The sequence below is a fragment of the Sparus aurata genome, chromosome 22, assembly GCF_900880675.1.
Source record: "Sparus aurata chromosome 22, fSpaAur1.1, whole genome shotgun sequence".
NCBI lineage: Eukaryota > Metazoa > Chordata > Actinopteri > Spariformes > Sparidae > Sparus > Sparus aurata.
This window is the reverse complement of record NC_044208.1, coordinates 8,776,424-8,799,134: the sequence shown is the minus strand read 5'-3', so window position 1 is coordinate 8,799,134 and position 22,711 is coordinate 8,776,424. Positions and strand designations below refer to the sequence as shown.

Here is a 22,711-nt window from a genome sequence, read left to right as displayed (position 1 = left end):
AAAGGAGACAAAGGACAGGAGTGGTTGTGCAAAAGGAGAGTGTGACGCAAGTCGAGAACGAAAGGAGAAAGAAGAAAAAAATGGATAAGAGACAAAAAAATTAAAATATATCGAGAGGTTGAGGGAAGAGAGCGACTTAAAGGAAAGAGAAAGAGACAACACACACACACACACGCAAACATACACACAGACACAAGGACAACAGCAGTGAGGCGACAGGGAGCAAATGAACTGGTTTAAAGCAGACAGAGTACAAGCTGTTTTCGCTGTCGCCAGTCATTTGTGCCCAATGTGTCATTTCTCTGCTCAGTGCCAGTTACAGCCAGGTTCTCCTGTCACTTCCTTCGTGTTAGCTCAAACTAATATCAATACTGCTACACAACTGCATGGTGGGCTTAAGTACTGAGGTGGAACATAAAGAGTCACTTAGCAGAGGACAACTCTCCATGATTCCCTTACTTACTGAGTTCAAGCCTTTAGCTGTGTTTTTTCATGGTTACCCCACTTTGCTTCGCAGTGCTGATAAGCAGGGGATATGGACGACCTGGATGTAGTGGATCTTTCTTTCAGCACAGATGCTAATACATCCATTTGTAGCCAGTGAGGTTGATATGCCACAAAGAAAGGGTATTGAATCACATAAGAATCTCGATTCCGATCTGTAACAATCAACAATTGTAACAATTGTTAAGATTTTCTGAATCTTAATAGCCTGATGTTGACAGAACAAAATTGAACATAATTTTGAATTGAGAATGGATTCTGAAACGAGGCGGACACCCAAGAATTACAAACAGTTGAGTCATGAGATTGCTCAAGATTTACACTCATACACTATCTATTTAATCACAATCACTATCCAATCCAATTCTCAATCTTGGCATGTTCTATGGAATATGGTCAGACTTGAAATATCCTGAGCTTCTCCATTTGCACCATTAAAACACAATATTGCATTAATGCTCCTCATCCACCATGCTTCCAGCCATAACTGCAATAAGTTGCAATATTTACAATCCGTCACCACAGGAAATAATTCATCAAATCAGCATAGCCCGCTCTATGTGTTTGTTCTCATAACTTCTACTCATCAGTGTGAAATTTGGAAACATTGGACATTTGGACATTAGATGCCACAAAATCTCTACAAATCTCCAGAAAAATAGACTGTGGAACTTCACGATCGATCGCGATCTAACATCATCAGATGACCCACTCCTACCACCAGGACAAGTTTCGATTTTTTTCTTCCAACCAAACAAGTTTTCCTCCCAGAGTTCCTGGCAAAGGTTTAGAGAGACTACTGAGTCTACCAGGAAAAGGATGCTGTGGTCAGATCAAATAGGCCTTACACAAGCTTTGGTAGCTTCAATAAAATAATACCTATGGTTGAGCTATCTGTGCAAATCATAGCTTGTTGGCACTGAGATGAATATATATCTATTTGAGTAGAAGTCTTTCCTCATGGGAAGCATAATTGCAATAATTATGGTTATAGCTGTGCAATCCTGCCAAGCTTTCGTCTGGTACTATGTCCTAACAGAGAGCGAGCGCCTTTTTTACACCCTAACTCGTGTTGGATCGCGCAATATCGGACTCCCTGTCCACACTGAACTTCTGTTACATCGTGTAAACACACTTCAAGCCTTGAAATCAGCTGTGTGCTTGAGATCAGACAACAGACTACACCAGTAAAAATATGGCTGAGGAGACATATGGATTACTCAGCTTCATTGATCTACTGTTTTTTGTCAATGAGGCAACACTTTCTAATCAAGCAACAGGCAAAACAAGGAGACTGAAGTTCCTTCGGAAGTTCAGCTCAAAACCTGCCCCCTGTTGTGCAGTGCAATAAAATAGATTTTATTCTCTGACACTTGCGCATCTTGCATTCAGTTAGGACACAGTGTTACTGCATTTGTGTTTATTGTCTTGGTATTTACTGCGTCACAACTATAGATGTGACTGTTTTTTTTCTTTACGTCTGGTGTCGAGTGTGTGAACGTCCATGTTTTTCATCTACCCAGATGAAACAGAAGCCTGAAGACGATCGTCTCAGACTTTGGGACTTAAGTGTAGTCGTCACGTCTGCAGCTCTGCCTCTTGTAATCTCAGAACTGACACTTATTCCAAACTCGGTTGTCCCAAAGCCGTCAGCTTCTCTACCCAGAAAACAGAGTGTGTTATTTCTGTATTGATTGCTGTTGCTGTAGATGCCATCAACACAACTGCACTTCCTTGCTGTCTGTGTTGTAGTTGGTATTGTTGTTGGGGCTAATAGCACATATATCCTCTCCATTAGCAGTTAATCTCCCTGCCAAGAGCGTGAAGAAAGCAATATTACCAGGAGGATTTAAACGAGCGCTCCTCTATCTTCTCCTTCCTCCTCCTGCTCAACTCCCCTCTGAAAACTCAAATCTTTCACTTCTTCGTCAGCAACAAAGACACGCACACACACACACACGCACACACGATATTGTGTATTACCCAACTGGCCCTGCTGCTTGTGGTCAATAAAGAAGGGGATTAGATTGAAAGCTCTAAACTCCGCACACACCTCCAACACACACACACACTCGCACACACACACAGCTGCTGTCAAGACATTTAATAAGGATTCTGTGTGTGTGCTGTTGTGATTACGTCCTTTAGTGTGTGTGAGAGTGTGTTTTCACAGAGAGGGCACACTTATTAGTTTTTATTACTTCTCCTGTATGCTGTTTGATAACCGTGTGAAACAGGTGCACCGTGTGTATATTTGTGTGTGTGTGTCACTGCTGTTTCAACGTTATATTAATTTCATTTCTGCGTGTTACCTGGGTTGAAATTCTGAAAATATATTTTCTCTGAGGGAGGCTTGATGTAAAGCAAAGGTGAAAGAGAGGGTGAGAGGATGTGTGTCTGGGTTTCGTGTCTGTGTGTGTCTGTGTGTGTGTGTGTGTGTGTGAGAGAGAGAGAGAGAGTGAGTAAGAGCAAGAGAGAGGAGGAGACAGAGATACAGAAGAAAAGAATGACCACATTTCGCATTTTGTCGCTTCTCTTAAGTTTGTTTTTATTCATGGCTTTTGCAGAGGGTGAATTATTGCTCCTGCTCCCAGACTGCTTGCTCTGCGGTGTTTGCTAAGCATCCCCCACCACAACACACACACAGTCCTAGGTATTTATATTCACCAGTGAAGGTAGGTTTCGTGGGAGAAGGTGAGGAATTTTGAACAGCTGTGATTGGATAAACAGTTTCCCAGTCGGTCCACTGGGATGTATGTATGGATTAGAGAGCGAGCGAGAAGGGGAGAGAGAGCAGTGATATCCAGTGGCAACAACAGCACCTGAATTGTTGATGTGGTGTTATTTTGAAAAAAACTAAAAGGGGTGTATGCTACAGGGTTTTGCATTAACAGATATAAACTGGCTTAGAACGCTGAGACCAAAATATTGAGAACATTCAGTGTGATGTTCATATAGAAAAAGGAAGGTTCATAATTATAGGGGCTGGTGGATGAGTGTAAGTGTTTGTATTCAGTCTTCAATCCCAACACAGGATTTCTGCCCACATTCCTTCTATGTGCACAAAGTGTTCAAAAATGCAAGTCAAAGCATGAAACTCAGTTAGTTTTGCTTGAATTTATAAAACGATTTTGTTTCATGGGTGGCTGTGATTGACAAGTTGCATTACTGCAACACAACAAAGAGGAGAAACACAAATCTATTATGAAGTCGCAAAGGGCTGAGCTTTGAAAGCAAAGCTGCCTGTAAGGTGTTTTTTGTTTGTTTTTGATTTTAAAGATAGTCGGTGTGGACCGGTGCTTTGACCTGCAGTTGGCATTATAGCCTAATTTTAACCAACAGGCTTAGATGTGTGGATTTATGACCTACCAAACCTTTAACCATACTTGACTTCCTTCTCTGGATTCTGAATAGAGTTGTCACCATTCTCCAAATCTCCAATCCGATTTGAGGTTTAAGGTCACAATTTGATATGATTTGATTTTTTATTTAAATATTTCTCTCTGAATGCAGATGGCTAGACTATCCTATCTGGATTTGTAAAATCATCATAGCATTGGTGCCCATTCTTAATTAAAAAGGTATTGTACATCATGCTTGACTTTGTCCTGGTGGCTTATTGCAGGTTATGGTTAGTATGTACTAAAAAATAAAGATTCCACAGTTCAACAAATAAAAAACCACCCATCAGTTTTTACAACAATAAACAAGATAGACATTTAATCACAAATTTTGTTTTCTCAAATTTTTCCGGAGTGAACCCTTTTCCCAAACAAATCAATACAGGATCTCCTAGAAAAAATCAAACCCAACAACTCTGACTTTGTCGGACTTACTTCTGGTACCAGTCGGTTAATCGTCTACGTGGACACAGGATAAGCGTCTGGTTGTGCAGCTGCAGGCTACCAATAAGCTAGCTATGTTGTCTTTGAAATGTTTTTTTTCTTCAGATGCACGAAAGAGGGCCGGGATGTAGAGAATAAACATACTCTGAAAATTGCTGATCCTACTTTTCATAAGCAGAAAATCGAAAACTCATTTTGATTTAGAATCAAGCCGAGAGCTGAGTGGTTATCCAGAAATCATGCACATTGCAGATGCTATTTGCACTTTGCATTATTTGTGGTTGTTCTCAACATCTGCTCACCTCAGAGTGGATTATCCTGTTTATAAAATTTCCTCTTGCCAGAAATATCAGTTTGACCTGCAAGGAGACCACAAAGCAAAAATGAGCTCTGGGTGGAGGTGAAGCTGATATCGATGGTGAATATTTCGCATATATATGTTGCCCCCACGAAAATATTATTAGGTAAAATAATGATACATCCAGTAATATAGTAAATATAGAAATATAGAAATACTTAATTAATGGCAATAACAGTCTTTTTACTTACAATATTTCAGTGTTGTTTTCAGCAGGATTTTAGTACTGTATACTACATTATTTCAGGACGTTTTGAGCTAAGCTGAACAGAGACAGGAAGCTTTGCAGCTGCAACTGTGAAGAAAAATACTTCAAATTCAAGGAGAATTTGAGATGTAAACACCTACAAACATGTTCTTTCTTTCTCCCTATTACTTACCCTTCTTTGCGTTGCTCTCTCACACTCTCCATATGCTTTATGGTGGATGCTTTTATCCCCGACTATTCGCTGTACCATGAATATGCAATGTGATCCTCTCTCTATCCCTGTGGAGAAATTGTGCCTTCTCTCTGCTCTGCCGCCTCCACAGGGGGGTCAGAGGTCAGAGGTCATGCTCCAGCTACTACTTGAAGCTGGTACTGATTCAGTGCCTTGCTTAACAGCACTTACAGCTGGACTGTAACTGTCCTGGTGTAGGAAGAGGGGGCAGTTTAGGATTGTTGTGTGCTTTTCTTTCAATTAAGGCTTAAGGTAATTGTGTGTGTGTGTGTGTGTGTGTGTGTGTGTGTGTGTGTGTTGACATTGCCACACCCAACTTGTCAAATACAGCAGCATGGTCAGTGGCTAAACTATAAAGCTCTACCTACCCCTCTAATTTTCAGTTTTAGCACAAAACTACCATTAGGGTAAGGCACAACAGCTACTCGGTTAGGTTGAGGCATAAAAGCTACTTGGTAATGTTTAGGTGCAAAAGCTATTAGGTTAAGATTAGCAATATTATATTTTGGTTTAAAATAACTGCGTTCTATCTCATAAACTATGCTGTGTGACATTAGTAAGTCACTCATGTAATGTATGTACGTACCATAACTTAAAAACAAAACACTTGACTTTTGGCTGCAAATGGGACCACATCCCCTGAAGGAAACTCCAGTGTATGACCCATCTATGACACACTGGGAGGGAAAGGGGGCTGCTCTAAACACAACAATTAAGGTTAATTTAACAGGGAATTTTTTGTATGAATTTTACCATTATCATTTTACCCAAAAATGATGTACAGGCTGTGACTTGGGTCAATAAAGAAAACATTCCTGTACTTTTGATGGGAAGACGAGTACTTTTTCATCCGATGACCTCGTCCTTCTTTCAGATATAAACCCACATGTACACACACACACACACACACACACACACACACACACACACACAAACACAAGTACTGTAATAACACCTAATAGCTGTCAGGCCTTCTCCACTCATGTCCCTGTTCTCTGGTGACTCATTGCATCGCTGGTAGATTTCAGGTTCAGTGGAGAGCTCTGTATCTGTGTTATGAGATATGATATGGGTTTGTGTGTGTGCTTTTTCAGGATGCTTATTTGTGTTTGCACTCGTTATTTCCCAGGACTGTCGGGAATTAAACTCATCTGTGACGCTTAGACAAATCAGTCTGATAACAAATTAAAAAGCATTGGCATGGTTTGTAATTTTTGCATCTGATGAGACAGTAACAAAGAGGCACCATGTCAACATGTCAATCGCTGTAATTTCCTGTTTGGTGACTGCGATGTTTGAATGGAAGGTAGATTTTTTATTTTTTTTATACTCAAATTATATATCAACCATCAAAATAGTATGAGAGGTTTTATTTTGTATTTCAAAACAATTTCTGTTCTATTCATCATTTAAGGTCTAAACTAAAATGTGGAAAAGGGAAAAAAAAATGTGATGTGCAGGTATTGGTTCAACACAATTCATTTCTTCATGTCGCAACTTTCCATTTCTTCAGCTGTGGTTTGTCAATTTTATGTCTCGAGAAAACTGCACTAATTTGGTCTGGTTAGGTTTAGGCACAAAAACTACTTGGTTAAGGTTAGGAAAAGATCGTGTGGCCCACAATATCTGGTTGGGGTTAACCCAGTGCAACGAACATGGCTGGACAATGTCACCATTTCTTGTTGAAAATATCCAGTGGTTTCACACTTGCAAATGTTGGAATGCAGTCTTGCACAGTGGTCTCTGGTTTGGCTGCAGTCCCATCAGCTTGTGAACATGTATTGTGGATGCGTCATGAAATGTATTGTAGAAATGTTTATATATTATGTTTATGTTAAATGTATATATTTTTTTCGACTGTGTTATGTTTTAATTGATGGAAACGAGACAGAGATCAAAACTGCAAAGTAACAACTATGTACAGATAATTTTTTCAATACTGCAGACTTAACTCAACTTAACTGATGAATCCTGTGACATCAGTTAGTTTTACCTCAGAAGTGGCGATTAGTTGGGTTCGGAAACTTTTTATGGCCCAAAACCCCATAAACTACAACTCCACTCCTGCAGTCAAAATCAGGAAAGGTTCCAGAGTTTCTTAAAAACATCCTGTTCTGTGGTGAAAAAGACTAATCGTGTAGCTGTATGCTTGTGTGTCTGTGTGTTTAGGTGGTTGTGTGTGTTTGTGTCTGTGTGTTTGTCTCTGTGTGTGTGTGTGTGTGTCATAGACAGAGATGTATGAGCTGGAACAGAAAACAATGTAGAAACCAAACAAGCACCGCTGCTGCAGGGAGAGATCTATACACACCCTTAATTGATGACTGAGCAGCGTGTGTGTGTGTGTGTGTGTGTGTGTGTGTGTGTGTGAGAGAGAGAGAGAGAGAGAGTATCGAGGGTAGAAGAGAGGGAGAAAGAGGAGAATGTGTTTCAGTCCATGTGTGTGTAGTGTGTGTGTGTGTGTGTGTGTGTGTGTGTGTGTGTGTGTAGTATTGACGTAGCGCTGCTCTCTCCAGACCTGAGCTCAATAAGCCCCGACTTCAAACAAACAGCAACCACTTCACACAGAGCGAGAGGAGAGGAGGAAGGAAAGACGAGGAGGTAAAAATAATGAAGGGATAACAGAGGAGAGAGGGGGGAGGCGGTGCAGAATAACAGAGGCGAAGAAGTGATGTGGGTGGAGAGAGGGGCAGAGGAGAGAGGAAGTGAGGACATGGGAAGGAGATGAGAGGACAGGTGAGAATGGGGAGGAACATGGAGAGAAAGAAGATGAGGGAAAGGGTAAGACATGAAAAATTTACCTGATGTGACCAAGGTGTAGTTTTTTATTTTCAGGCACAGAAGGAACTTTTATGTTCAGTCTCTCATACTAACAAGCAAACGAGAAAACCGCTCAGATCAAAACTTACAGTTTAGCCATCTGGTTATTATTTGTAGGCATTTGCTTTGGAACCCTATGGATGTTCATCCCACCAGTTGTGCTGTTGTCTGTATACTTACACTCACTGATTTCCGTTGTCATGTTAAAATCTTTTCTTGAAATACCCACTTCCAAACCCAGTTGCATTGTTGGACATGTAGACATTTGGGAAAATTATGCGTTGACGACTATGTGAGCTCCTACATCCTACATTGACCAAGAACACCCATTTCCAATATAACTTTTATTCCCAAATTTGCGCATATGCTGTTTTTTTTTAAATGCAAATATGCAAATGGATTATTTTCCCATTGCCAAGGAGATGTCCTGAACTCCCATGCACAATATAGTGTCAGATTGGAAATGGGATGAAAATCTGCTGGATCAGCCAGGTGTCATGTTTCCATCATTAGAGCCAATATATAAAGATGGTTTCAAGCTTTTCTGATGATTGATTGTTAGGGATGGTCATGCTATAGGTAACATACTATGGCAATGCACCAGTAAAAGTCAGGGAAAAATGGGACTGCTAGCTGATGTAAATGTGAATGTAAAATTTTTTACATTCTGAATATATTGAAAAATCAGCTTTGTAAATGTTCTATGAACAAAGAAATGCACAGAAATGTTTGGTCAGTCTACTGGCAACCAACCTACATGGTTGTAAGACCTGAGTGGTTATAACCTTTGAGATTCTGTGGAAAAAACAATTTTGCTTTCCTGTGATGCTTTCCTTCCACTGAAGAAAGTGTGTTTTTTCTGACACACATGGGAGTCATTATCGAGTCCAACATCAAACATATCATCCATTCAGCACAGATTGAGAAAATTATGGAGGACAAGGACAGTAAACATTTCACTTTGCCACAACGCAAAAAGATTTAAGATGCACATGCAAAAGCCTGTTAACAACACAAAATAATTCCACTACGCATTAAAGTCCCAGTAAAAGGAATTAAAAACCCAACCCAAAACAAAAATATGATTTAAATCTTTAACTCTTGAACTATGCAGTAGAAATGGTCCCCCAGTACCCTTCATAATTTACTAAATAAACACACAAACCATATTATACCAATTATTTCCCCCCAGTTGTTTTGCTGGTGTCCTATATTGGTATTTTTGTTCAGTATGATGTAGGAATGTATATCTCCACCACTGAGGCCGATTCGATAAGCATCTCGATACGCTGCCACAGATATGATACATTTACAATACACTGAAGCCCCCTGTCGATACGATGCGATACGATTCACTCCTGTTCACGATGCAATGCTATTCAAAAATGATTTGATAACAATATGACTTGATTATAACAGGATTTGGTCTGACATGATGCGATCATTCGATAGTTAGTTGCAGTACGAGACAGCATTAGCCCACTTCAGGTTTCTTACCTCAATAGCAAAATTCTGCTTTGCTCTCTGTATTAATTTGAGGGATGTATTCAATATTTGGTAGTTTTTTTATGGAGCAAACCAATAAATCATATTTTTAAAAAGACATGATTCGGTATGTACAGACAGAGGTCTGGGTCATCATCTACGTTGGATCATTCAATCATCATCAATTTTCAAAACAACAAACTATTACAGATTGTAGTCCTAGGTTTCAATCAAAACAAACCTTTTCCCTCTTCTTCTTCCTCCTCCTCTCTGTGGGAGCTCTGTCTGTTCATCCTCTGGGTTGGTTGCCTGTCTCTCATTCATCCTGCCATCTTAGTCTGCCTGAGAATAATGAGCAGATGTAAGCCCATTACATTTCTTTTAACTAAATCAGATAAAAACATCAGTTTTAAGGCAGAATAAATATAGGAGTGCGAATATACTTAATGAACATAATTACCATATTCTCCACTTCGGTTGTTATCCCCAGGTATACGGTGTCCCTAATATGGTCATCATTCAGGAATTCCAGTGCCTTGAAGCGGGGATTGAGCGCTGAGGCTTTCCAGAGGAAGTCTTGAATGTATGTGTAACAGGTGCTGAAGTCCTGTCTAAACCTATCCTTCATCTCAGAGATGAGTAGCAGGTCACTGTCATCAGGGTCAAAATGCTCCTGTAGTTTTGCCAGTAGTGGAGCGATGATGGAAATAGTGGGGTGTTTTTCTTCACTGAGCCACTTGGTTGCTGTTTTCAGGGGTGTGAGCAGCTTGATGACCTCTGGCATCAGGGTAATGTCCTCCTCAGTCCTGAGCCAGTCCTCCTCGACCCCTTGACTTCATCTTCCTTGTTGTCAAAGTCACAGCAGCCTGTTGCTCCCACAAACGCTCCATCATGTCCAAGGATCTGTTCCACCTCGTGGAGACATCATGAACCAACTTGTGGTGTTTTAGTTTCAACTGGGCTTGCACCTCATGCAGAACCTCACAAGCTTTGGGGCTTTTGTGAAAAAATGTTACAAGTTTTCTTATTTAAACCAGGAGTGCTGAAACAGTTTCAACCTTCAGAGCTTTTTGGGAGGACAGATTAGAGTGTGAGCGATGCATCTGATGTGAGGCTCCATCTCTGCACTTGCCCCAGCGAGTAGCATGTTCCTTGCATTGTCAGTGACCAAAGCACGCTTCTTATCACTAAGTTTCCATTCACAGCAAACATCACGTAGAAAAGCTGACAGATTTTGTCCAGTGTGGGCCTCATTAAATGCTCTAGTTTGCAGAACATGGTTTTTCATATTCCAATCATTGTCAATATGATGTGCTGTGACTGTGATACATGACTGAGTGGCACAGGACCTCCAGCCATCCATAGTGATAGCAACTCGTTGGGCATTACTCAGGGATTCCACTACCTCTGTTTTCACTTTGTTGTATAGAGCAGGGATTTGTGTGTCGGTAAAAAAACACCCTTTGTGGTATTTTATACCTTGGGTCTAAAATGTGGACCAGTTGTTTGAATCCCTCATTCTCTATGACGCTGTAGGGCTGAATATCTTTGCAGATAAAGTAGGCTATGGCATCAGTTATGGCCTGGGAGTGGGCAGAGTTAGCTGCCAGAGGTGTGTTTTGTCCGAAGAAATTAGCGATAGACCTACTGCTCGGTGTGGCTCGTGCTTCGGTAGCATCCGAAGGAGAGGAGGGGGGAGCAGCCGCAAGAGGTATCCATGCCGTGCCGTCTTTTCATGTGCGTCGCCAGGTTCGTCGTGCTGCCGACGTACTTGATAGCCGCACGGCATTGTTTGCAAATTGCGTGCGTCTTGTCACGCTGACCTCCGCGCTTGAAAAACCCGAAATATTACCACACGTTTGATTTGTGTGTCTTTTTTGGTGCATTAAATATCTCATCGCTGCTAACGTCGTTCTCATTTGCCTCCATATTTGTTGTGTACAACACCTGCTTGCGTCAGCGCCCGAGGACGCGTTGGGTTATGAGGTTGCCTTGGAAAATAGGATAGGACAGGGAATAGATACTAGAACATGAAATAATCGATTTAACAATGGTATTTACCGGTGCAGACAGACTAGAAGAGTTGCACCGCAAATTCACCTGTAAATTATATCCCACGCACCTTGAATCCACCGGTGCAGTCGCATCGCAAACGTTTGTATTGGACCACCGATATGAATCGGTCTACAGTCTAAGCTATAAGGCTGTGCAAGTCAGTAAAACATGATTGACTTGCATGGCCTTTTAAAAAAAAATCAACCTTCTTTACTGCACCACCACATGTTGGTTTGTTTTACGCTGCATGTACTATAAGGTAACATAACGACATCATCACGAATGTACAGTGTGTGATGCGAGAAAGACGGAAGACTTAGCTTTATACTGCAAAATGCAAGAAGCTATGAAGGTTTCTATTTTAGATCAGATCAACGGGATCATGCAAACAGCAATCACGCACAACGATTTCATGACCGCCCATGGGAAGTCAGTTTTCATCGAATTAAAAATCTTATGAGGCTTAGAACTTTTGTTCTAAGACATTTCTGACCTTGAACTCACTGCGCCTCTCTTACTAGTATTTCCAAGCATTTAAAAACATATATCATTACCAAAAGATATCAAAATCCATTCTCCAAACATCAAGGTTTAGTAATCTCGTTATCTCAAGACAGCAAAATATAAAAGCTGTCAGTTCGAGTGAACTTTGAATTTTTATCTGTAACAGAAGCGCTCGGTGCCATTTCTGCCTGTTCCACCCAGATTAAAGCAGAATGTGAAGCGTTGATCAATCGCTTCCTCTGACTGTCTCGTCACTGCTTTGGTTCCTCTTCAATGAGTTGCGCAACGCCATCCCGAGCCCTGAGCTCTGATGATGATCTCCAGATCTGAAGTCCCAATCTGACAAAACTGTTTTCAGTTTCAGAGGATAACAAGATCGTTAGTCGCGACCCGAAGATAAGAAAAGTTTGATACCTCGTTGTGGCACAAAAACTAATTGGCAAGCTTGAGATAACAGGATTAGAGAACAGTCTATGTAAATTAGATCTCTTGCTGTGAGTAATTTAAAGAATCCTGCATATTTGTCTTTTTTGAAACATGGATGTTTTATGCAGTGTCTGGCCTGTCTGGACTGCAACTAATCCCACCTTTTTCTGTTTTGTTTTCTTTCTTTACCCTGTATAATCATTTTTCTGGATGCTTGTCTCTTATCTGTTTTTGTTGGATGGGTTTTCACTGTCAGACTGTTATGCATATTGCTTGATCTGGAACCGAAAATACATATTCATATGTTTGTCTTATTTCTGAAGAGGATTTTTTTTTGTTGCCTTTTTTGCGTGACCAAATCTCGTAGGAAGAAAAAAAAAAATAAAAATCTGCATTTTAAGCATGTGTTTTCACCCCCTTGAAATCATTTACTTCATTCCTTCTGAACATTATTTGGCTAGAAGCTTTTTACGGGGCCAAAATTGCAACAAATCAGTGTCACAGAACCACAATTCCCTGAAGGTGGAAGAATAAGTTAAATGAAGAAAATGAGGAAAACTATGGAACCACATTTAAAATAAAAACCTTCGATATAATGTATGCTTTGTTCACATGCTCCTCGGATGCTCCCATTTGACGAGTTTGAAAGGTATCTCTTCCGACTTGGATGTGTTCATATGGGTCATGAAGCAACATGGACTTGTTTATACAACCCGTTGACTGCCGTCTCCAATATGTGGGTCACAAGGCAGAGCAAAGGAAACAAAACGATGACTATACAATACATGACTTTGGTAAAAGTCTCCTACCAATAACCCAATGTTTACTTTTGTCCGTCATGTTTCAGCGTCATATGACATCAACTCATGCACCGAAATATTCTCAAACTTTCACAGTTCTGACTTTAGAGGGTATTTGTGCGTTGATGTCTAGGTGTAGGGGTTCCTGATTATTGTTGGGATAGACGGTTAGGGAAAAGTGTTAGAGCTAAAAACTGAGGTTTTTCTTAGAGGCCATTTGACACATTTCAGTGTTTTTTCACCCCCTTTAATGCACGTGACGCATCAAATTTAAGTAAAGTTCAGCCGGGAAGTTGTTACATTGAGTGTGTGGCGCTTCTAATGTAATTTCAGACTGGCAGGAGAGGCACACAACACAGGCTGCTAATGTAAGCCTATAAAGCAGTGCTTACATCAGTGGAATGGTAATTAAGCATTGTTCTTTTTTATTTCATGAGTTGATTGATGGCATGAAGTTGTGAATGCATTGTGAGAAGGGCCCGACGGATAGTTTGGGGCTGATTCTGATATTAGGGTGCAAAAAATTCAGTTAACTGATATATAGGCTGTAAATATATATTAAAAACAACTAACAGTTTTTTTATCCTTAAATATAGTTCAAATACTTGTGACAAAGTTATGAATTTGAAAACACAACATGTTTACTATTTTAGAATGTTTATAAAATATGAATTGGTTAAAAAAGTGTTACAAATATATGTAAAGTAGGCAGATTAATTGGTTGGTCCTAATTGGGAGCATCTATGATTTTCTATTTCCATCAGATAAATGACATCGTGTTAATATCAGGATTGCCACATATGCAAGAGAAGTGACCACGGCTGAAGACTATATTGGAAATGAGAAGAGTCGCGTTACATAAACGGCATCAAAGACAACTGTTCGACGGCCTTGAAATGTTGTCCCATTTCAGAGGGGGAGAGTTAAACCACTATCCCTTGTTACTCTGTTCTGAGGGGCATGGGTTCGCTTGAAAATGAGAGGTATGGGGTTAAAATCAAAAATTGGATTGAGCCCAACTCTCAGCAACCTTCTACTTTAATCCCACCTCTATAACCTGAGCCAGATCATTTTGAAATTGGAGGAGATGAAGGATGAAGACATTGTTTTCCCCCTTCCTAATAATGCCACTGATAACTGTCGACTCTCTGGCTTTAATCTTGCCTTTGATAGATAATTGAAGAAGAAACATAAAGTAATGGAGATATCACATTTGTTTCGCCGCTTTGTTGCAGTTGTTACAGAGGTGATACATCATGATATAATAAAGGGGTTGCCATGGACGTGTGTTTATGTGTATGTGTGCCAGAGAGAGGTCATTGTTCAACAATGTGCACATGAACAGGGGATAATAAAGAGGAAGCGCGCGCACACACACACACACACACACACACACACACACACACACACACACACACCATACATGATTTATGCCTTGGACATAATGGGTAATTCATCATCTGACTGAGGCACATATTAAGGTTAAGAGACACTGAGGAAGCGAGCGCTCAGTGGTTTGGGGTTTATCAGAAATAAGTCACGGAAAATTGAAAACTGGATTTGTAATGTCTGTTTTTCTGAAACTACACACACACTGTCTCTCTCTATCTTATGTTTTCTTTGTCACGTTGTGCAGGATAACCTGTGACTCTCTCTCTTTCCCAGTTACACACAAACACACACAAAGAGCAAATCGGCACCACAAGATGAGATCCAAGAAATTACAAAAATCACACCAGATGTGGAGACATTTAAACACTAGCCCGCATCAGCACCCACGTTTGAGATGAGTCAGCCTGCAGAGCGTGTTGACCATTAATCCCAGGCTTGAGCTTTAGTGCCCTTCAGCAACACACTAAACCCCAATTGCTCCTCGTGGTAAGGGCCGTGTCTCGCATGGTAGCTTGTTGCCATTGGTGTGGGTGTATGCGAGAATGAGACGGAATTGTAAAGCTCTTTGGATAACATGTCTGCGCACACACACGCACACACACACGCACACGTGCGCGCACACACACACACTCGCATGTCTTCAAAGAGCTGTGTTCTCATTAGCAGCAGTCCTCTGTTCGGAGGCCGGCATCTCTCCCCTTTTACTCTTTAATTTTTCAGCTCTTTCCTTCTCTGTGTGAATCACTGTGACAACCTGGTGACTCACTGAAAACATTAATACTAATAATGTTGATACTGATATTGACACTGATTAATAATACAGGTGATGGCACTGACACTGATATTATGAGACTAACATTATACTAATAGTGTTCCTGCTACTACATACAGCAGCCATTGTCTTCATTGCTAATGCTTCTGCTTTTACAACTGGTAATATTCCCACCATTTCTACTATATTAAGTATTACCATTCAAATATTACTACACTTTGGTCTGTTATCTGGATTGATGGTTGGTAAGCATCCCTACAGTCAACGTTTATGTTCAGTTCAGTGCAAAATGTTGGCATTTTGTGTTTCTGTAAACCACATATATGTTTAAATTTTTACGTGATACAAATATTTCATCAGCATTTCTACAATATGTATCGTTTGACATTATCATTACACGTATAACAGGGAATTTCATGCTAGTAGGTGGAGGGGATAGTAATGCTGTTAAAATGAATTTGTAAGCATGAAACCATATTTAAGCATAGAGACTTTTCCTAACCCTAACCTAACCTAAGTTTTTGTTTTCGTGCCTTGACCTAACCAGGACATAGGCACAGTGTTGACACAACATATTGTTGAAAATGAAACCTGAAGAAACATAAGGGAGTTGCAGCATAAAGATAATATGTAGTTTGCAAAACATAAATTGTGATACGATTGGGTGGGTTTTCTCCCGTTTATATCACCACAACACTAACTGGATGTTTGAATGTTTGAATTTAAGGTCAAAGCTTTTAAAAAACAAATTGTAGATAGCGAAAATCTGCAATTGAGTGATATTTATGTTTTTCTCTCTATTTAATTTTTAAAACACTCAGTTGTAAGCAGTGATGGCTTTGTCCTCAACAACACAACACGAAGTTCCCAATTGGTAAAGGCTCAGGGTAATTCAAACAATGTTCAAGTTCAGACGTTTTCAACCTTCCTCAATGTTTCTTTGCAGAGCAGTTTCCCATCTGTTTGTGTCTTTCCATTGAATATAATGTATATAAAATTTGTTGGCAAGTGGTCGTGGTGTAAGTGGTTTAGTATCCTCTCAGGTTTATGTTTCATGATTATTGTTTCACTGTACAACCAGAACATGTACCTTGTTTGGGTACTTACTTGTAATACTACTACTAATATAACTATTAGACTTATCTAAGTAGCGATAACTTGACATAGAGTGTTTGTCTTTTAACTTCTGTGTTGGTCAGAGGGATTAAAACCAGCAACCCTCCGGTTTAAAGACCTGAAGGTTTTAACACATAGTATCCTGTCCTTCATATTCTCTCTCTCTATTTATCTCAGCTGTCTTTCCCCAATGTGAGCTGTCAAAAAGTACGCAATGTCCGTGACACCCGGGTGTGTGTGTGTGTGTGTGTGCGTGAGCGTGCATGCTTCAGGCTTTCTCATTATGATTCTAAATGTATCAGTCTGTCTCGTCTGGATGAATTAATAGGTTCTTTGGTGGCTTGGCAAACACACATGCACACACACACACACACACACACACACACCTACACACACACACACACACACGTTGTTTGTCCAGTGCGTCGTGCCTCAGGTACGTTAATTGAATGTCTGTGTTCATGTAAGGGGCCGTGAGAGGCATTGAGAGGATGCCACGGTGCATTAGGAAGACAAGCTGTGTGTGTGTGTTTGTGTGTGTGTGGTGTGTGTGTGTGTTTAGTAAGTAGGATAAAATCCAGAGGACCTTGAACGTAGCCCCTCCTGAGCTCCTAGCGAGACGAGACGCAAACAAATCTTACAGGGAGGCGAGAAGGCCGCAGGTGTGTGTGTGTGTGTGTGTGTGTGTGTGTGTGTGTCTCTGTGTGTGTGTGTGTGTGAGAAACTCAGACAAGCTTAATCGCACCCCGCCCCTGTTGTCTCGCTTCTTCCCTCATCTTGTCTCCTCTCTCCACTGCCCTCCTCCTCTTTCTCTGTCCACTTTTCTCTCCTCTCTTGTCTTCAATATTTACCTTCCCCTTTTCTTTATTCCTCTCCTCTCACTCTTTCACCGCCTCGCCTTGCTCCTCTTCTCCCCCTTCTCCTCTGCTGTATCTTAACTGACTCCTCTAATCATTACCTTCCCCTTCTCTGTGCTCCCTCCTTTCTTCTTCCACATTTGCTTTTCTCCGGCTCCTCCTCTCTGAGTTATCATTTCAATTGTCCATTTTCATCTTCTCCACCTTTCCTTTTTTTTTTTACCTCTTTATATCTCCTCTTTTCTCTCTTTCTTGCTATTTTTCTCCCAACGATAATTTCTTCTGTCCTGCTCCTCTCTTTCTGTCCTTTTACACATATTTTCTCTCTTCCCTCTCCTTCCTTCGTTCTTTATTCCGTACTTTTCCTCTGTTCTCTACCTTACTCGCTCCCATCCATCCATCCATCCATCCATCTATCCATCTATCCATCCATCCATCCATCCATCCATCCATCCATCCATCCATCCATCCTCCTCCCCTCTGTCTCCCTCCCTCTTGTTCTTCATGCTTCGTTGTTACAGCCACCAGGGGAAGAACTAGCAATACAGACTAACACACACACACACACACACACACACACACACACACACACACACACACACACACACACACACACACACACACTGACTCCCAGCCCTCTAATGGCCCCATTTAGACAATGTGTCGCATCAGCAAGTCGTATGGCTGAATAATGAGGAGAGGAGAAGGAGGAGGACGAGGAGGATGAGGACAAGAGAAGAAGAAGAAGAGGAGGAGTGTCAGTCGTTTTCTGCATCCCTCCATCCAGACTGCTGCTCCACCGTAAATGTTGTTCTGTTACACACACCATCAGCTGTGTGTGTGTGTGTGTGTGTGTGTGTGTGTATGTGCCTGTGTGTGTCCATTCATCTCCACTATGTGCCAGTGTGTGTGGTCGTTGGGGAGAAATATGGCCTCTGGGGTTTTTCACTGAAGCTCCGGTGTTATGTTTATGATGGGACGAAAGAGAGAGAGAATGATAATGTACGTTCTTTATATCGCTCGCCCTCAAAGAAGCATCCGCTCTCTCGCTTATGCATTACACAAACACACACACGGAAACCCACACGCCCTCTTTATCAACAGAAACACACACCCGTCAGCCCCTCAAATGATACCTACGAGCACACACACTCACTCATAAATGATACACAGGCAAACACTTTTACTCCCACAGTCATTCGAACCACACACAAACGCAGTACACACTCCTTCCCGCATGCAAACAGGCATCTGTACTGTCTCATAAATGATATATGCTCTCTTTTAAACACAAACACACACACACACACACCCACACACACACACACACACACACACACACACACACACACATCTCATAGCTCCAACAGATAGAAAGTGCAGCTGTAGCTGTTTTTTTCTTTTTAAGTCGTTGCCACCTTGTGTTTTTCTCCACCAGCTGTTAGAAGCAGAGCAAGATTTATGTGCTACATTAACATTTTACATCTGATTTTATAACGTTTGTATTTTCTGGAGATTTCTGGGTTTCTGCAGAGTTGGTTGTTTCCTCTGTGCCACACAGGAAACAGAATCTTTTTGATTTCTAGGACTGACTTTTACTGTGGCTCACACTGAGAACTTGGATTCTGATTAGCATATTAAAGGGACATACAGCTGCTTTTGCACCTTTAGCCCATTAACTACAAATTCCATATGTTTTATTTAAGCAATTACCTCCACCAAGGAGGTAATGTTTTCACTCTTGTACCTTTGATGGTTGGTTTGTGAGCAGGAATACACATAAACTAGTGAATGGATTTCCATTAAACCTGGATTGAGAAAAAAAAATAACAAATCCTCTGATCCCAGCTTCATAAGTGTGAATATTTTCTGGTTTCGTTCCTCCGTGCCGGTGAGCTGAATATCTTTGGGTTTGGGGAAAAAAGACATCCAAGGATGTCATCTGTAAGGGAATGGGATTCACAAAACGCTTATTGACATTTTCAACTATTTTCTGGCATTGTACACACCAAACAATGGATCAATTAACTGAGAAAATAATCTACAATGAATATGATCATAAATCACAGCCCTAGTGTATGCCAGCTGGCTAATATTCAACTGCAGTCCTTTGGTGAGCTTTGCCATGTAGGATCTTAAGTGTTAGACAGGTGTCTTATCCCTGCCTGTTTTCCAAAGCTTTCTTTAACTTTTAAGATTGATTTCCTACCTTTCAGGCAGTCAAATTGATTTCCACGTATTCACTGATTTGCAAACAGCCTGCACAGACTTCAAACTAGTCTGAACTCAGATATTCATGAACATTCAGTTATTCATATATCTTCAAAATGCAGTTGAGAAGTCTGCCTGTATTGGTGTGTTCAAGGACACCCAGACATCTGAGTGTCAGTCGCTGAAAAGGAGTTCTAAATGTCAGAAGAAAACATCTATGTGCTCCTATTATTCATCTTCTGGGGTTGATTTTTCAAACAGCAGACAAACTTGACTGCAGTGAAGTTCAGTTTGATTTAATTGGATTTGTTAACACCTGTGGTGTCTGTAAACACAGGAGGGAAATAGTCCTATGTTATTAAACGCCTCTGCAGTTTTATATGTGTATTTATTTAGGTCAAATTTATACCAGCTGGGACTTAAAGCGCAGACCAATGTAAAGCCTCCCTCAAAGCACAGATCTGTACAACAAAAGCTGTTGAGAGACAAAGCTCAGCATTTAGTCACAAAGAGGACAGAGAGGATGTACAGAAACTGAAGTTCAACATTCATCTTCTTAAATACCAAGGAGCAGAAAGTTAAAACCCCCCTCAATCTTCTTTAAGTGAAATTGCCTCTAAAAGCTCTCCCTATGCTGCTAAAAAGGCCCTCACCGTGGACAGCCGAACCAACAGATAGACACACACACACAGTCAATGTGGCTTCGGTGGATAATCACAGGTTGCAATCACTGACTGCACAGAAGACGCACCCATCGGTTTATGGACTGCACTGTTTTGAAGCCTTCGGTAGTTTGGCCGTCACTATCTTGTATGTTTGGAGCAATGAGGACTGAGAACTTCAGTTCACTATTACGTCTTTCACACTGGACAAAAACCTGAGAACACCTGCTTACATCAATCGTTTGTTTTCAGTGTGAATTAATATATAGAAAGATATAATCAACATTTAATCCCACGTCAGTTGGCTCTACAATAGTCACGAGTCATTCAGCGGCTCCTCTTCAATCCTCTGTAATGAAATACCTCTGTGAAAATGCTACTTAGGCCGCTGGCTTGGTAATACTATTAAAATTGTCATCGTTCAGCGGAGTTTTCTTAGAAAGAAACTGAAGTAAAAGATGTGAAAAAAGTAACCCTTGTAACCGTTGTATTTTAGTTAGCTGCCTGATCTCAACAGAGATGAGAAAGAAGCAAGATGTCTCACTCTGCAGCAACTTTTGTTATCTGCTCACATGATAAGGTATCAGTTAATGATAGCTAGCTGTCTTGGTAAGCTTGGATATTCATTGGGATGCTGATTCCGGCTAGCTAAAAACAGGCTTAAAACAAGATGTACTTACTGGAAGAAAAATGAACGACAGACTCCACTGTCCGACTTTCGAAATAACCAAGAGCTGGACAAGATATTTTAGGCTTCGACACCCAAAAAAAAAACAATGTTGCAGCTATTTTAATGTATACAGTGCCATTGAAATGCATTGCTACACTATTCCTAGTTGTGGTAGCGACTTTTCAGTCACAAGCTCTTTTTTTTTTTTTTTTTCACTGAAAGTGAGACCATAAATCACAAAATGAAGAACATGCTGTAATGAAGAAGACTTGAAAAGAGAGATTAAGACCATAAACTCATTAGGAAACTGTTTACTGAGATAATAAATCAAGTGAGAAGTACAGTAGGGTCATTTTCTCAATACAGCCTGACTTCCTTTTGCAAGCATGGCAATCATCAACAGCTGAGCATTGGTACGAATGCAGTCATTACCGCATTGGCTACACAGAGGCTGGGTCACCTTCCTTCACGGTGACAAGCTGAGACTCAGATTGTGACATTTACGACTAAATCTCACATTCAGTCAGGACCAGTCTGGTGACTAATGTAGAGAAAAGTCAGCCAACAGAACCTTCAAATCAAGAACCATACTATCTGCTCTGAAATATTTCATTTGGTATAATAACAGTGATGTGCAGTGTTGGTCTGTGGTTACCGATAAAGGGTAACTCCACCAATTTCAGCACATTACAGTGTGTTTACAGGTCTCGGGGAGTATTTTGTGGCTGCAGAGGAAGCTGCATGTAATCTGATAAATTGCCTTCAGTCATGTCATTTACAGCACTGTGCTTAGTTGCACAGTGGTAAATTGATAAATAACTCTGGGTAATTGGTTGACTTGTGAGCCACAATGGCAAAAGAATTTCATAGATGTACTGATAGAAAGATCACTTAAATCCAGTAAAGAATGTATGGATGTAGGTGTCCTCTGGTGATGCTTAGGACATTCATGTGAATGTCCTAAGCATCACATGACTGATCATCTTACTAATTGACTTACTGTTGTCATTCTGCTGGATTTATTTATTTTAACATAGAATAAGCTGTAAGTCTGGGTACAGGAATGAAGATGGGCATATTTGAAGAGTAAATGGGATCAAACTGCTGCTTTTCTCAACACTCAAGAACAGTGGTGTATCCCAATGTGCTGATGTGTGTGAAACTTGCAATAAAGTGCGTGAATACACACCACAGTGTGTTGATTTACATAGAAAGACAACGGGTGTGTGTGTGTTTAGACTTGCAAAATATGGAAAAGATAAACCTGCAAGTAAAAGTCCTAATCCTGACACAAATAGATCTACCAGTACAGCCCATGATATTTGAAAATCGATTGAAAGAAATGACCTAACTTGTTGATTCACATTTTTTGTTTCTGATTGATGGATTGACAGATCTCGGATGCAGAGTGGGAGGACATGTTGGAAGGTTTTGATGAGCGGAGTTACCTGAGCGCTCGACGCTGGAAGCCGGGCGACGACCCGTACACCCTGTACGCCTTCAACCAGAGAGAGAGCGAACGCATCCCCAGCAACCGCGCCCTGAGAGACACACGAAACTACAGGTACACACACAAAACCCCCCAGAAACATGTGACACTGCAGACACCGAACAATAAAAAGACACGCCTCGCAGTGTTTGTGCTGTTTTGTTGTGGTTTGAGTGTTTGTGTAGGATGTTAGATTCTGTGTGGTGAACTTTATCTGTACCAACTGTGAAACACAACAGCCCAGTGTTTTGCAGGAATAAGTTTATTCCACACACACTCTAGTCTGATGTATGAATCTGTTCAGAATG

At 40.8% G+C, this 22,711-nt stretch overlaps 1 protein-coding gene across 2 annotated transcripts in view; it reads left to right on the top strand.

Moving 5' to 3' along the window:
* Positions 1–22,711, top strand: part of galnt14 (UDP-N-acetyl-alpha-D-galactosamine:polypeptide N-acetylgalactosaminyltransferase 14 (GalNAc-T14)) — a 199,720-nt gene that overhangs the window by 25,798 nt on the left and 151,211 nt on the right. For both annotated transcript variants that reach the window (XM_030404699.1, XM_030404698.1), the window contains one exon: positions 22,309–22,478. In XM_030404699.1, coding sequence (XP_030260559.1) covers positions 22,309–22,478 — 170 coding nt within the window. The remainder of the gene's footprint in view (positions 1–22,308; positions 22,479–22,711) is intronic.